At 43.6% G+C, this 16,148-nt stretch overlaps 2 protein-coding genes across 2 annotated transcripts; both read right to left on the bottom strand.

The window, feature by feature from the left end:
- Window positions 1-280: 280 nt before the first annotated feature.
- LOC118938333 (hemicentin-1-like) lies at window positions 281-14,332 on the bottom strand. Its single transcript, XM_036941721.1, has 19 exons — window positions 14,272-14,332; window positions 13,622-13,873; window positions 13,190-13,465; window positions 12,541-12,792; window positions 12,109-12,384; window positions 11,459-11,710; window positions 11,027-11,302; window positions 10,377-10,628; window positions 9,945-10,220; window positions 9,296-9,547; window positions 8,864-9,139; window positions 8,214-8,465; window positions 7,782-8,057; window positions 7,133-7,384; window positions 6,701-6,976; window positions 6,052-6,303; window positions 5,620-5,895; window positions 4,971-5,222; window positions 281-1,128 (listed from the first exon to the last, which is right to left on the bottom strand). Exons 1-19 carry the CDS (start codon window positions 14,303-14,305, stop codon window positions 1,049-1,051), a joined length of 4,590 nt encoding a protein of 1,529 aa, XP_036797616.1. The 5' UTR covers window positions 14,306-14,332; the 3' UTR covers window positions 281-1,048.
- On the bottom strand, window positions 14,306-16,071 carry LOC118944067 (carcinoembryonic antigen-related cell adhesion molecule 1-like; the record flags this gene model as incomplete). Its single annotated transcript, XM_036961743.1, has 4 exons — window positions 15,785-16,071; window positions 15,353-15,628; window positions 14,704-14,955; window positions 14,306-14,547 (listed from the first exon to the last, which is right to left on the bottom strand). Coding segments are annotated over exons 1-4 (1,011 nt in total), but the record flags the coding sequence as incomplete, so codon positions are not given.
- Between the last annotated feature and the right edge of the window lie 77 nt (window positions 16,072-16,148).

Here is a 16,148-nt window from a genome sequence, read left to right as displayed (position 1 = left end):
AACATTGTAACAATGTTTTGTAATCTCATATTGCTTGCTCAAGAACCATTACTTTTTTTGAAAATAAAAATGTATTATATAATTATACTCTTTTGTAATATTTGTTGTTTGTATGTGTATGTGGAGTGATTTCCAATTGATTATTTTAGCATTTTATCATTAGATTTCATATTTTATTTTGCGTGTATTGTGTCACTCCAAATCCCTCTGTTGCTACTTCATTAAATCCACATTTCTTTACAGCGATTTTCCCGATAAAGAAATCCCCCAAGATTGCACCATTCAGTAGGACATGGGTGAAAAGACAACACTTTATTTAAGACAATAATTAATGAAGAGGAAGTATAAACATAAGACAACAGCACAAGCCTGCGTCTCCTCCGAGAATTTACAAGCTTATGCAAAAACAAGTCATATTTTACATAAACACCAGTTAACTGTACTATCAATTGAAATGTTTTACCTTTAAGGTATTTACAAGTTAATTAAACCTGAATTTGTACTTAAATAACAGAGTTTACATACATGATCAAATACAGAACACAGAAAGGGACTCAGTGAATGGACTCCAGAGCAACAGTCACAGTCACAAGGGCAGTGAATATCTAAGAACATTTAATTACAATCAGAAATAGGCAGCACAACTGAGCAGCGAATCTTTGCGCCTTCAATTACCTTGTTGTTGTTGAAGACCAGTTTTCAAGACTTTAGTTTTAAAAAAGAAAATATGTTTATAGAGATTATTGACATAAAAACACATTGTAGAGGTGGGTTCTATTCTAAGGGGATAGGCCCCTCTCATCTGACCTCTTGTTGACTCTCCTCACATTCTAAAAGCATTGGAAAAGAGCTAAGGAGCTAAGCACGCTAAACCCAGCCCTATGGTGGTGAGGTGAGGCAATTACAATATTGACAATACTACTTATTTCTATCCAGCCCTTTTTCAGATCAGCAAGGAGAGTCAGTGGGGGTAGAGGGAAGGGAGTGATTGGCTCCCAGCCAGCAGACAGACATGCAGTGTGCATACTGTGGGGATCTCAGTGGTTGATCAGAGGCATAGAGAGAGGGCTAACAGGGCCGTCAGCATCAGACCAACTCTGGACTGGAACGGAGGGGCAGGCGAGTGGCCTGAGAGAGAAAGAAGAATAGGAGAGGAGGGGAGGCAGGGGAGAACAAATAGAATAAGTGAGTGAGGACATTCAAAAATATATACAGTGCCTTGCGAAAGTATTCGGCCCCCTTGAACTTTGCGACATTTTGCCACATTTCAGGCTTCAAACATAAAGATATAAAACGGTATTGTTTTGTGAAGAATCAACAACAAGTGGGACACAATCATGAAGTGGAACGACATTTATTGGATATTTCAAACTTTTTTAACAAATTAAAAACTGAAAAATTGGGCGTGCAGAATTATTCAGCCTCTTTACTTTCAGTGCAGCAAACTCTCTCCAGAAGTTCAGTGAGGATCTCTGAATGATCCAAAGTTGACCTAAATGACTAATGATGATAAATACAATCCACCTGTGTGTAATCAAGTCTCCGTATAAATGCACCTGCACTGTGATAGTCTCAGAGGTCCGTTAAAAGCGCAGAGAGCATCATGAAGAACAAGGGACACACCAGGCAGGTCCGAGATACTGTTGTGAAGAAGTTTAAAGCCGGATTTGGATACAAAAAGATTTCCCAAGCTTTAAACATCCCAAGGAGCACTGTGCAAGCGATAATATTGAAATGGAAGGAGTATCAGACCACTGCAAATCTACCAAGACCTGGCCATCCCTCTAAACTTTCAGCTCATACAAGGAGAAGACTGATCAGAGATGCAGCCAAGAGGCCCATGATCACTCTGGATGAACTGCAGAGATCTACAGCTGAGGTGGGAGACTCTGTCCATAGGACAACAATCAGTCATATATTGCACAAATCTGGCCTTTATGGAAGAGTGGCAAGAAGAAAGCCATTTCTTAAAGATATCCATAAAAAGTGTTGTTTAAAGTTTGCCACAAGCCACCTGGGAGACACACCAAACATGTGGAAGAAGGTGCTCTGGTCAGATGAAACCAAAATTGAACTTTTTGGCAACAATGCAAAACGTTATGTTTGGCGTAAAAGCAACACAGCTCATCACCCTGAACACACCATCCCCACTGTCAAACATGGTAGTTGCAGCATCATGGTTTGGGCCTGCTTTTCTTCAGCAGGGACAGGGAAGATGGTTAAAATTGATGGGAAAATGGATGGAGCCAAATACAGGACCATTCTGGAAGAAAACCTGATGGAGTCTGCAAAAGACCTGAGACTGGGATGGAGATTTGTCTTCCAACAAGACAATGATCCAAAACATAAAGCAAAATCTACAATGGAATGGTTCAAAAATAAACATATCCAGGTGTTAGAATGGCCAAGTCAAAGTCCAGACCTGAATCCAATCGAGAATCTGTGGAAAGAACTGAAAACTGCTGTTCACTAATGCTCTCCATCCAACCTCACTGAGCTCGAGCTGTTTTGCAAGGAAGAATGGGAAAAAATGTCAGTCTCTCGATGTGCAAAACTGATAGAGACATACCCCAAGCGACTTACAGCTGTAATCGCAGCAAAAGGTGGCGCTACAAAGTATTAACTTAAGGGGGCTGAATAATTTTGCACGCCCAATTTTTCAGTTTTTGATTTGTTAAAAAAGTTTGAAATATCCAATAAATGTCGTTCCACTTCATGATTGTGTCCCACTTGTTGTTGATTCTTCACAAAAAAATACAGTTTTATATCTTTATGTTTGAAGCCTGAAATGTGGCAAAAGGTCGCAAAGTTCAAGGGGGCCGAATACTTTCGCAAGGCACTGTATACAGTGTATTCTTGATTCCTGCCTGTACCTCCCAGTTCAGAAAATGTCTGTATTGCATTTCCATAATGCATGAAAATGATCCTTGCATAAACACCTACGCAAACTAGAACCAAATTAAATTCAACATAATAAAAACAACTTTGTGACATTTAATTACTCATTATATCCCACCTAGGTCGTACTACAACAACCCACCCACTTACCAGTGACATCCAGACTAATGGTCTTGGACATTGAGATGTTAGTTAGAGAGATATTTGCCACACAGGTGTAAATCCCTGCATTTTTCAAGGAGACGCCTACGGCCATCAAAGGACCAGTCGCGGGCAGTGATTGGTTGTTGTAATTTTGTGTGCCCTATGGGTGTAACAGTGTAACTTTAGACCGTCCCCTCGCCCATACCCGGGCGCGAACCAGGGACCCTCTGCACACATCAACAACAGTCACCCTCGAAGCATCGTTACCCATCTCTCCACAAAAGCCGCAGAGCAAGGGGAACCACTACTTCAAGGTCTCAGAGCAAGTGACGTCACCGATTGAAACGCTATTTAGCGCGCACCACCGCTGACTAGCTAGCCGTTTCACATCTGTTACATGGGCACACAAAAGAGTTTGCCATAGGCGACGTTGTTGCCAGTGATGTCTGGTGAGCACCTGCCTTACAACAGGCCTACAAGCCCTCAGTCCAGACTCTCTCAGCTTATTGCGGACAGTCTGAGCACTGATGGAGGGATTGTGCGTTCCTGGTGTAACTCGGGCAGTTGTTGTTGCCATCCTGTACCTGTCCTGCAGGTGTGATGCTCAGATGTACCGATCCTGTGCAGGTTTTGTTACACGTGGTCTACCACTGCAAGGACGATCAGCTGTCCGTCCTGTCTCCCTGTAGCTCTGTCATAGGTGTTTATGGCCCTGGCCACATCTGCAGTCCTAATGCCTCCTTGCAGCATGCCTAAGGCATGTTAGTGCAGGTGAGCAGGGACCCTGGGCATCTTTCTTTGGTGTTTTTCAGAGTCAGTAGAAAGGCCTCTTTAGTGTCCTAAGTTTTCACAAATGTGACCTTAATTGCCTACCGTCTGTTAGCTGTTAGTGTCTTAACGACAGTTTCACAGGTGCATGTTCATTAATTGTTCATGGTTAATTGAACAAGCATGGGAAATAGTGTTAAAGCGCTTTACAATGAAGATCTGTGAAGCTATTTGGATTTTTACAAGTTTTCATTGAAAGACACGATCCTGAAAAGGGAGTTCATATATATATATATGTAACGGATGTGAAACGGCTAGCTTAGTTAGTGGTGGTGCGCGCAAAATAGCGTTTCAATCGTGACGTCACTTGCTCTGAGACCTTGAAGTGGTGGTTCCCCTTGCTCTGCAAGGGCAGCGGCTTTTGTGGAGTGATGGGTAATGATGCTTCGTTGGTGACTGTTGTTAATGTGTGCTGAGGGTCCCTGGTTCGAGCCCGGGTATGGGCGAGGGGACGGTCTAAAGTTATACTGTTACATTGATGCTGTTGACCCGGATCACTGGTTGCTGCGGAAAAGGAGGAGGTCAAAAGGGGGGTGAGTGAAACGGCTAGCTTAGTTAGCGGTGGTGCGCGCTAAATAGCGTTTCAATCGGTGACGTCACTTGCTCTGAGACCTTGAAGTAGTAGTTCCCCTTGCTCTGCAAGGGCCGTGGCTTTTATGGAGGGATGGGTAACGATGCTTCGTGGGTGACTGTTGTTGATGTGTGCAGAGGGTCCCTGGTTCGCGCCCGGGTATGGGCGAGGGGACGGTCTAAAGTTATACTGTTACATATATATAAATAGAGTGTGTGACTATTTATTTTTATAGCTTACAGTTTATTCGCAGTTAGTCAGCACCTCTACACACAATACTTTTCTCTGGTGTGCACCAGCTCATGTTTTTTATTGGAAGCATTGGAGTCAACATGGGCCGGCATTCCTGTGGAACGCTTTCGACACCTTGTAGACACCAAGCACCGACGAATTGAGGATGTTATGAGGGAAAGTCAATGTTAGGAAGGTGTTCCTAATATTTGGTACACTCAGTGTATATTGAGATATTGGTCTTCTTATCAGAAAGTAAATGAATACAACAAAGCAAAGAATCTGTAGTTTGATTTACCAACGACAGTGAGCATCTTTGAAGCAGTGCTGTTTATGCCAGTAAGGTTGTTGAAGGCCACACAGGTGTACTCCCCCTGACTGGCTAAGGTGAGTGGGCCAGTATCATACTCTGAGGCAGTTGCCACCTGGAAGCCATTGAAGAACCAGCTGAACTGGCTGAGAGGCTGAGAGGAAGCTGAGCAGTTGAAGGTCACGCTGTGTCCTGTTTCTCCTAATGCTGGTCCTGTTATTATTGGCATCTCCGGTCCATCTATGATTCAAAAGACAATCAGTTAGACCAGGGGTGTCAAACTCCTTCCATGGAGTTCCTAGTGTCTGCTGGTTTTTGATTTTTCCATTCTAATAAGACCTAGACAACCAGCTTAGGGGAATTCCTTAATAATAAAAGGCATTTATACATCAAGCAAGTTCAAGGGAGGATCAAAAAACACGAAGACACTCAGCCTTCTGTGGAATGAGTTTGACACATTTGAATTAAAAACCAACATCTGTAATTTGCCAAAAGGTCAAACGTCATCAACATATGTCAGATGAGAGGTGGGATACAAACCATCACGTTGGGTTTACTACAATATGAATAAATTAAGTTCTCAAAGATTCCACGAAAGGCAATGGGGTCAAAGTTGAACTTGTTAATGCCTACTCACAGTTGACGATCAGTTTGTAGTATGGGCTGGTCATGTTGCTGAAGGGGTTGGAGGCAGAACACTGATAGTCTCCGTTGTCAGAATGCTGGACAGAGTTGAATGTCAGTGTATTGTTGTTCATAGAGAAGTCTGTTCTGTTGTCAGCATACAGAGGCCAGCCGTTCCTCATCCACTGAATGGAGTAAACCGTTCCAGCGGTGCCACAGGTCAGAGAGAATCTCTCGTTCAGGATTGGCTGGGCTCCAATGACTTTCACCATGGTCATGGTCACTGTTGCTGTGGAAGCATATCAAAGGGTTTTTCAGCACTTTTATCTCAACTTCCATCTTATTATACTGTAGGTTCAACAGCACGTATGTTGACTCTAAAACCAAACAAACACAAAGTAAAGACATGTTTCCCCTTGATTTTAAGTAGCAATTACTGACTCACCAACGACAGTGAGCATCTTGGTGACAGTGCTGTTTCTGACAGTGATGTTGTTGAAGGCCACACAGGTGTACACCCCATGACTGGCTAAAGTCAGTGGGCCAGTATCATACTTTGAGCCAGTTGCCACCTGGGAGCCATTGAAGAACCAGCTGAACTGGCTGAGAGGCTGAGAGGAAGCTGAGCAGTTGAAGGTCACGCTGTGTCCTGTTTCTCCTAATGCTGGTCCTGTAATTATTGGCATCTCCGGTCCATCTATGATTCAAAAGACAATCAGTTAGACCAGGGGTGGCAAACTCCTTCCATGGAGTTCCTAGTGTCTGCTGGTTTTTGTTTTTTCCATTCAAATAAGACCTAGACAGCCATGTTTGGGGATTTCCTTACTAATAAAGTACGTTATTACATCAATCAAGATCAAGGGAGGATCGAAAAACCAGCTGACACTCAGCCTTCTGTGGAATGAGTTTGACACATTTGAATTAAAAACCAACATCTGTAATTTGCCAAAAGGTCAAACGTCATCAACATATGTCAGATGAGAGGTGGGATACAAACCATCACGTTGGCTTTACTACAATATTAATAAATTACGTTCTCAAAGATTCCACCAAAGGCAATGGGGTCAAAGTTGAACTTGTTAATGCCTACTCACAGTTGACGATCAGTTTGTAGTATGGGCTGGTCATGTTGCTGAAGGGGTTGGAGGCAGAACACTGATAGTCTCCTTTGTCAGAATGCTGGACAGAGTTGAAGGTCAGTGTATTGTTGTTCATAGAGAAGTCTGTTCTGTTGTCAGCATACAGAGGCCAGCCGTTCCTCATCCACTGAATGGAGTAAACCGTTCCAGCGGTGCCACAGGTCAGAGAGAATCTCTCGTTCAGGATTGGCTGGGCTCCAATGACTTTCACCATGGTCATGGTCACTGTTGCTGTGGAAGCATATCAAAGGGTTTTTCAGCACTTTTATCTCAACTTCCATCTTATTATACTGTAGGTTCAACAGCACGTATGTTGACTCTAAAACCAAACAAACACAAAGTAAAGACATGTTTCCCCTTGATTTTAAGTAGCAATTACTGACTCACCAACGACAGTGAGCATCTTGGTGACAGTGCTGTTTCTGACAGTGATGTTGTTGAAGGCCACACAGGTGTACACCCCATGACTGGCTAAAGTCAGTGGGCCAGTATCATACTTTGAGCCAGTTGCCACCTGGGAGCCATTGAAGAACCAGCTGAACTGGCTGAGAGGCTGAGAGGAAGCTGAGCAGTTGAAGGCCACGCTGTGTCCTGTTTCTCCTAATGCTGGTCCTGTAATTATTGGCATCTCCGGTCCATCTATGATTCAAAAGACAATCAGTTAGACCAGGGGTGGCAAACTCCTTCCATGGAGTTCCTAGTGTCTGCTGGTTTTTGTTTTTTCCATTCAAATAAGACCTAGACAGCCATGTTTGGGGATTTCCTTACTAATAAAGTACGTTATTACATCAATCAAGATCAAGGGAGGATCGAAAAACCAGCTGACACTCAGCCTTCTGTGGAATGAGTTTGACACATTTGAATTAAAAACCAACATCTGTAATTTGCCAAAAGGTCAAACGTCATCAACATATGTCAGATGAGAGGTGGGATACAAACCATCACGTTGGCTTTACTACAATATTAATGAATGAAGTTCTCAAAGATTCCACCAAAGGCAATGGGGTCAAAGTTGAACTTGTTAATGCCTACTCACAGTTGACGATCAGTTTGTAGTATGGGCTGGTCATGTTGCTGAAGGGGTTGGAGGCAGAACACTGATAGTCTCCTTTGTCAGAATGCTGGACAGAGTTGAATGTCAGTGTATTGTTGTTCATAGAGAAGTCTGTTCTGTTGTCAGCATACAGAGGCCAGCCGTTCCTCATCCACTGAATGGAGTAAACCGTTCCAGCGGTGCCACAGGTCAGAGAGAATCTCTCGTTCAGGATTGGCTGGGCTCCAATGACTTTCACCATGGTCATGGTCACTGTTGCTGTGGAAGCATATCAAAGGGTTTTTCAGCACTTTTATCTCAACTTCCATCTTATTATACTGTAGGTTCAACAGCACGTATGTTGACTCTAAAACCAAACAAACACAAAGTAAAGACATGTTTCCCCTTGATTTTAAGTAGCAATTACTGACTCACCAACGACAGTGAGCATCTTGGTGACAGTGCTGTTTCTGACAGTGATGTTGTTGAAGGCCACACAGGTGTACACCCCATGACTGGCTAAAGTCAGTGGGCCAGTATCATACTTTGAGCCAGTTGCCACCTGGGAGCCATTGAAGAACCAGCTGAACTGGCTGAGAGGCTGAGAGGAAGCTGAGCAGTTGAAGGTCACGCTGTGTCCTGTTTCTCCTAATGCTGGTCCTGTAATTATTGGCATCTCCGGTCCATCTATGATTCAAAAGACAATCAGTTAGACCAGGGGTGGCAAACTCCTTCCATGGAGTTCCTAGTGTCTGCTGGTTTTTGTTTTTTCCATTCAAATAAGACCTAGACAGCCATGTTTGGGGATTTCCTTACTAATAAAGTACGTTATTAGATCAATCAAGATCAAGGGAGGATCGAAAAACCAGCTGACACTCAGCCTTCTGTGGAATGAGTTTGACACATTTGAATTAAAAACCTTACATCTGTAATTTGCCAAAAGGTCAAACGTCATCAACATATGTCAGATGAGAGGTGGGATACAAACCATCACGTTGGCTTTACTACAATATTAATAAATTACGTTCTCAAAGATTCCACCAAAGGCAATGGGGTCAAAGTTGAACTTGTTAATGCCTACTCACAGTTGACGATCAGTTTGTAGTATAGGCTGGTCATGTTGCTGAAGGGGTTGGAGGCAGAACACTGATAGTCTCCTTTGTCAGAATGCTGGACAGAGTTGAAGGTCAGTGTATTGTTGTTCATAGAGAAGTCTGTTCTGTTGTCAGCATACAGAGGCCAGCCGTTCCTCATCCACTGAATGGAGTAAACCGTTCCAGCGGTGCCACAGGTCAGAGAGAATCTCTCGTTCAGTATTGGCTGGGCTCCAATGACTTTCACCATGGTCATGGTCACTGTTGCTGTGGAAGCATATCAAAGGGTTTTTCAGCACTTTTATCTCAACTTCCATCTTATTATACTGTAGGTTCAACAGCACGTATGTTGACTCTAAAACCAAACAAACACCAAGTAAAGACATGTTTCCCCTTGATTTTAAGTAGCAATTACTGACTCACCAACGACAGTGAGCATCTTGGTGACAGTGCTGTTTCTGACAGTGATGTTGTTGAAGGCCACACAGGTGTACACCCCATGACTGGCTAAAGTCAGTGGGCCAGTATCATACTTTGAGCCAGTTGCCACCTGGGAGCCATTGAAGAACCAGCTGAACTGGCTGAGAGGCTGAGAGGAAGCTGAGCAGTTGAAGGTCACGCTGTGTCCTGTTTCTCCTAATGCTGGTCCTGTTATTATTGGCATCTCCGGTCCATCTATGATTCAAAAGACAATCAGTTAGACCAGGGGTGGCAAACTCCTTCCATGGAGTTCCTAGTGTCTGCTGGTTTTTGTTTTTTCCATTCAAATAAGACCTAGACAGCTATGTTTGGGGATTTCCTTACTAATAAAGTACGTTATTACATCAATCAAGATCAAGGGAGGATCGAAAAACCAGCTGACACTCAGCCTTCTGTGGAATGAGTTTGACACATTTGAATTAAAAACCAACATCTGTAATTTGCCAAAAGGTCAAACGTCATCAACATATGTCAGATGAGAGGTGGGATACAAACCATCACGTTGGCTTTACTACAATATTAATGAATGAAGTTCTCAAAGATTCCACCAAAGGCAATGGGGTCAAAGTTGAACTTGTTAATGCCTACTCACAGTTGACGATCAGTTTGTAGTATGGGCTGGTCATGTTGCTGAAGGGGTTGGAGGCAGAACACTGATAGTCTCCTTTGTCAGAATGCTGGACAGAGTTGAATGTCAGTGTATTGTTGTTCATAGAGAAGTCTGTTCTGTTGTCAGCATACAGAGGCCAGCCGTTCCTCATCCACTGAATGGAGTAAACCGTTCCAGCGGTGCCACAGGTCAGAGAGAATCTCTCGTTCAGGATTGGCTGGGCTCCAATGACTTTCACCATGGTCATGGTCACTGTTGCTGTGGAAGCATATCAAAGGGTTTTTCAGCACTTTTATCTCAACTTCCATCTTATTATACTGTAGGTTCAACAGCACGTATGTTGACTCTAAAACCAAACAAACACAAAGTAAAGACATGTTTCCCCTTGATTTTAAGTAGCAATTACTGACTCACCAACGACAGTGAGCATCTTGGTGACAGTGCTGTTTCTGACAGTGATGTTGTTGAAGGCCACACAGGTGTACACCCCATGACTGGCTAAAGTCAGTGGGCCAGTATCATACTTTGAGCCAGTTGCCACCTGGGAGCCATTGAAGAACCAGCTGAACTGGCTGAGAGGCTGAGAGGAAGCTGAGCAGTTGAAGGTCACGCTGTGTCCTGTTTCTCCTAATGCTGGTCCTGTAATTATTGGCATCTCCGGTCCATCTATGATTCAAAAGACAATCAGTTAGACCAGGGGTGGCAAACTCCTTCCATGGAGTTCCTAGTGTCTGCTGGTTTTTGTTTTTTCCATTCAAATAAGACCTAGACAGCCATGTTTGGGGATTTCCTTACTAATAAAGTACGTTATTACATCAATCAAGATCAAGGGAGGATCGAAAAACCAGCTGACACTCAGCCTTCTGTGGAATGAGTTTGACACATTTGAATTAAAAACCTTACATCTGTAATTTGCCAAAAGGTCAAACGTCATCAACATATGTCAGATGAGAGGTGGGATACAAACCATCACGTTGGCTTTACTACAATATTAATAAATTACGTTCTCAAAGATTCCACCAAAGGCAATGGGGTCAAAGTTGAACTTGTTAATGCCTACTCACAGTTGACGATCAGTTTGTAGTATAGGCTGGTCATGTTGCTGAAGGGGTTGGAGGCAGAACACTGATAGTCTCCTTTGTCAGAATGCTGGACAGAGTTGAAGGTCAGTGTATTGTTGTTCATAGAGAAGTCTGTTCTGTTGTCAGCATACAGAGGCCAGCCGTTCCTCATCCACTGAATGGAGTAAACCGTTCCAGCGGTGCCACAGGTCAGAGAGAATCTCTCGTTCAGGATTGGCTGGGCTCCAATGACTTTCACCATGGTCATGGTCACTGTTGCTGTGGAAGCATATCAAAGGGTTTTTCAGCACTTTTATCTCAACTTCCATCTTATTATACTGTAGGTTCAACAGCACGTATGTTGACTCTAAAACCAAACAAACACAAAGTAAAGACATGTTTCCCCTTGATTTTAAGTAGCAATTACTGACTCACCAACGACAGTGAGCATCTTGGTGACAGTGCTGTTTCTGACAGTGATGTTGTTGAAGGCCACACAGGTGTACACCCCATGACTGGCTAAAGTCAGTGGGCCAGTATCATACTTTGAGCCAGTTGCCACCTGGGAGCCATTGAAGAACCAGCTGAACTGGCTGAGAGGCTGAGAGGAAGCTGAGCAGTTGAAGGTCACGCTGTGTCCTGTTTCTCCTAATGCTGGTCCTGTAATTATTGGCATCTCCGGTCCATCTATGATTCAAAAGACAATCAGTTAGACCAGGGGTGGCAAACTCCTTCCATGGAGTTCCTAGTGTCTGCTGGTTTTTGTTTTTTCCATTCAAATAAGACCTAGACAGCCATGTTTGGGGATTTCCTTACTAATAAAGTACGTTATTACATCAATCAAGATCAAGGGAGGATCGAAAAACCAGCTGACACTCAGCCTTCTGTGGAATGAGTTTGACACATTTGAATTAAAAACCTTACATCTGTAATTTGCCAAAAGGTCAAACGTCATCAACATATGTCAGATGAGAGGTGGGATACAAACCATCACGTTGGCTTTACTACAATATTAATAAATTACGTTCTCAAAGATTCCACCAAAGGCAATGGGGTCAAAGTTGAACTTGTTAATGCCTACTCACAGTTGACGATCAGTTTGTAGTATAGGCTGGTCATGTTGCTGAAGGGGTTGGAGGCAGAACACTGATAGTCTCCTTTGTCAGAATGCTGGACAGAGTTGAAGGTCAGTGTATTGTTGTTCATAGAGAAGTCTGTTCTGTTGTCAGCATACAGAGGCCAGCCGTTCCTCATCCACTGAATGGAGTAAACCGTTCCAGCGGTGCCACAGGTCAGAGAGAATCTCTCGTTCAGTATTGGCTGGGCTCCAATGACTTTCACCATGGTCATGGTCACTGTTGCTGTGGAAGCAGATCAAAGGGTTTTTCAGCACTTTTATCTCAACTTCCATCTTATTATACTGTAGGTTCAACAGCACGTATGTTGACTCTAAAACCAAACAAACACCAAGTAAAGACATGTTTCCCCTTGATTTTAAGTAGCAATTACTGACTCACCAACGACAGTGAGCATCTTGGTGACAGTGCTGTTTCTGACAGTGATGTTGTTGAAGGCCACACAGGTGTACACCCCATGACTGGCTAAAGTCAGTGGGCCAGTATCATACTTTGAGCCAGTTGCCACCTGGGAGCCATTGAAGAACCAGCTGAACTGGCTGAGAGGCTGAGAGGAAGCTGAGCAGTTGAAGGTCACGCTGTGTCCTGTTTCTCCTAATGCTGGTCCTGTAATTATTGGCATCTCCGGTCCATCTATGATTCAAAAGACAATCAGTTAGACCAGGGGTGGCAAACTCCTTCCATGGAGTTCCTAGTGTCTGCTGGTTTTTGTTTTTTCCATTCAAATAAGACCTAGACAGCCATGTTTGGGGATTTCCTTACTAATAAAGTACGTTATTACATCAATCAAGATCAAGGGAGGATCGAAAAACCAGCTGACACTCAGCCTTCTGTGGAATGAGTTTGACACATTTGAATTAAAAACCAACATCTGTAATTTGCCAAAAGGTCAAACGTCATCAACATATGTCAGATGAGAGGTGGGATACAAACCATCACGTTGGCTTTACTACAATATTAATAAATGAAGTTCTCAAAGATTCCACCAAAGGCAATGGGGTCAAAGTTGAACTTGTTAATGCCTACTCACAGTTGACGATCAGTTTGTAGTATGGGCTGGTCATGTTGCTGAAGGGGTTGGAGGCAGAACACTGATAGTCTCCGTTGTCAGAATGCTGGACAGAGTTGAATGTCAGTGTATTGTTGTTCATAGAGAAGTCTGTTCTGTTGTCAGCATACAGAGGCCAGCCGTTCCTCATCCACTGAATGGAGTAAACCGTTCCAGCGGTGCCACAGGTCAGAGAGAATCTCTCGTTCAGGATTGGCTGGGCTCCAATGACTTTCACCATGGTCATGGTCACTGTTGCTGTGGAAGCATATCAAAGGGTTTTTCAGCACTTTTATCTCAACTTCCATCTTATTATACTGTAGGTTCAACAGCACGTATGTTGACTCTAAAACCAAACAAACACAAAGTAAAGACATGTTTCCCCTTGATTTTAAGTAGCAATTACTGACTCACCAACGACAGTGAGCATCTTGGTGACAGTGCTGTTTCTGACAGTGATGTTGTTGAAGGCCACACAGGTGTACACCCCATGACTGGCTAAAGTCAGTGGGCCAGTATCATACTTTGAGCCAGTTGCCACCTGGGAGCCATTGAAGAACCAGCTGAACTGGCTGAGAGGCTGAGAGGAAGCTGAGCAGTTGAAGGTCACGCTGTGTCCTGTTTCTCCTAATGCTGGTCCTGTAATTATTGGCATCTCCGGTCCATCTATGATTCAAAAGACAATCAGTTAGACCAGGGGTGGCAAACTCCTTCCATGGAGTTCCTAGTGTCTGCTGGTTTTTGTTTTTTCCATTCAAATAAGACCTAGACAGCCATGTTTGGGGATTTCCTTACTAATAAAGTACGTTATTACATCAATCAAGATCAAGGGAGGATCGAAAAACCAGCTGACACTCAGCCTTCTGTGGAATGAGTTTGACACATTTGAATTAAAAACCTTACATCTGTAATTTGCCAAAAGGTCAAACGTCATCAACATATGTCAGATGAGAGGTGGGATACAAACCATCACGTTGGCTTTACTACAATATTAATAAATTACGTTCTCAAAGATTCCACCAAAGGCAATGGGGTCAAAGTTGAACTTGTTAATGCCTACTCACAGTTGACGATCAGTTTGTAGTATAGGCTGGTCATGTTGCTGAAGGGGTTGGAGGCAGAACACTGATATTCTCCTTTGTCAGAATGCTGGACAGAGTTGAAGGTCAGTGTATTGTTGTTCATAGAGAAGTCTGTTCTGTTGTCAGCATACAGAGGCCAGCCGTTCCTCATCCACTGAATGGAGTAAACCGTTCCAGCGGTGCCACAGGTCAGAGAGAATCTCTCGTTCAGTATTGGCTGGGCTCCAATGACTTTCACCATGGTCATGGTCACTGTTGCTGTGGAAGCAGATCAAAGGGTTTTTCAGCACTTTTATCTCAACTTCCATCTTATTATACTGTAGGTTCAACAGCACGTATGTTGACTCTAAAACCAAACAAACACCAAGTAAAGACATGTTTCCCCTTGATTTTAAGTAGCAATTACTGACTCACCAACGACAGTGAGCATCTTGGTGACAGTGCTGTTTCTGACAGTGATGTTGTTGAAGGCCACACAGGTGTACACCCCATGACTGGCTAAAGTCAGTGGGCCAGTATCATACTTTGAGCCAGTTGCCACCTGGGAGCCATTGAAGAACCAGCTGAACTGGCTGAGAGGCTGAGAGGAAGCTGAGCAGTTGAAGGTCACGCTGTGTCCTGTTTCTCCTAATGCTGGTCCTGTTATTATTGGCATCTCCGGTCCATCTATGATTCAAAAGACAATCAGTTAGACCAGGGGTGGCAAACTCCTTCCATGGAGTTCCTAGTGTCTGCTGGTTTTTGTTTTTTCCATTCAAATAAGACCTAGACAGCCATGTTTGGGGATTTCCTTACTAATAAAGTACGTTATTACATCAATCAAGATCAAGGGAGGATCGAAAAACCAGCTGACACTCAGCCTTCTGTGGAATGAGTTTGACACATTTGAATTAAAAACCAACATCTGTAATTTGCCAAAAGGTCAAACGTCATCAACATATGTCAGATGAGAGGTGGGATACAAACCATCACGTTGGCTTTACTACAATATTAATGAATGAAGTTCTCAAAGATTCCACCAAAGGCAATGGGGTCAAAGTTGAACTTGTTAATGCCTACTCACAGTTGACGATCAGTTTGTAGTATGGGCTGGTCATGTTGCTGAAGGGGTTGGAGGCAGAACACTGATAGTCTCCTTTGTCAGAATGCTGGACAGAGTTGAATGTCAGTGTATTGTTGTTCATAGAGAAGTCTGTTCTGTTGTCAGCATACAGAGGCCAGCCGTTCCTCATCCACTGAATGGAGTAAACCGTTCCAGCGGTGCCACAGGTCAGAGAGAATCTCTCGTTCAGGATTGGCTGGGCTCCAATGACTTTCACCATGGTCATGGTCACTGTTGCTGTGGAAGCATATCAAAGGGTTTTTCAGCACTTTTATCTCAACTTCCATCTTATTATACTGTAGGTTCAACAGCACGTATGTTGACTCTAAAACCAAACAAACACAAAGTAAAGACATGTTTCCCCTTGATTTTAAGTAGCAATTACTGACTCACCAACGACAGTGAGCATCTTGGTGACAGTGCTGTTTCTGACAGTGATGTTGTTGAAGGCCACACAGGTGTACACCCCATGACTGGCTAAAGTCAGTGGGCCAGTATCATACTTTGAGCCAGTTGCCACCTGGGAGCCATTGAAGAACCAGCTGAACTGGCTGAGAGGCTGAGAGGAAGCTGAGCAGTTGAAGGTCACGCTGTGTCCTGTTTCTCCTAATGCTGGTCCTGTAATTATTGGCATCTCCGGTCCATCTATGATTCAAAAGACAATCAGTTAGACCAGGGGTGGCAAACTCCTTCCATGGAGTTCCTAGTGTCTGCTGGTTTTTGTTTTTTCCATTCAAATAAGACCTAGACAGCCATG

This window comes from Oncorhynchus mykiss, chromosome 2, assembly GCF_013265735.2.
Source record: "Oncorhynchus mykiss isolate Arlee chromosome 2, USDA_OmykA_1.1, whole genome shotgun sequence".
Classification (NCBI taxonomy): domain Eukaryota; kingdom Metazoa; phylum Chordata; class Actinopteri; order Salmoniformes; family Salmonidae; genus Oncorhynchus; species Oncorhynchus mykiss.
This window is presented reverse-complemented; position numbering and strand designations above follow the sequence as displayed.

What these genes read in the sequence shown, in the direction of transcription:
- LOC118938333 (XM_036941721.1), bottom strand. Translation starts at nt 14,305, where the DNA reads ATGACCAGCCTATACTACAAACTGATCGTCAACT. An exon ending in CAAGATGCTCACTGTCGTTG is followed by an intron (nt 9,140 to 9,295) that starts GTGAGTCAGTAA and finishes ATGCTTCCACAG; the next exon opens with CAACAGTGACCATGACCATG. An exon ending in CTACAAACTGATCGTCAACT is followed by an intron (nt 8,466 to 8,863) that starts GTGAGTAGGCAT and finishes TTTGAATCATAG; the next exon opens with ATGGACCGGAGATGCCAATA.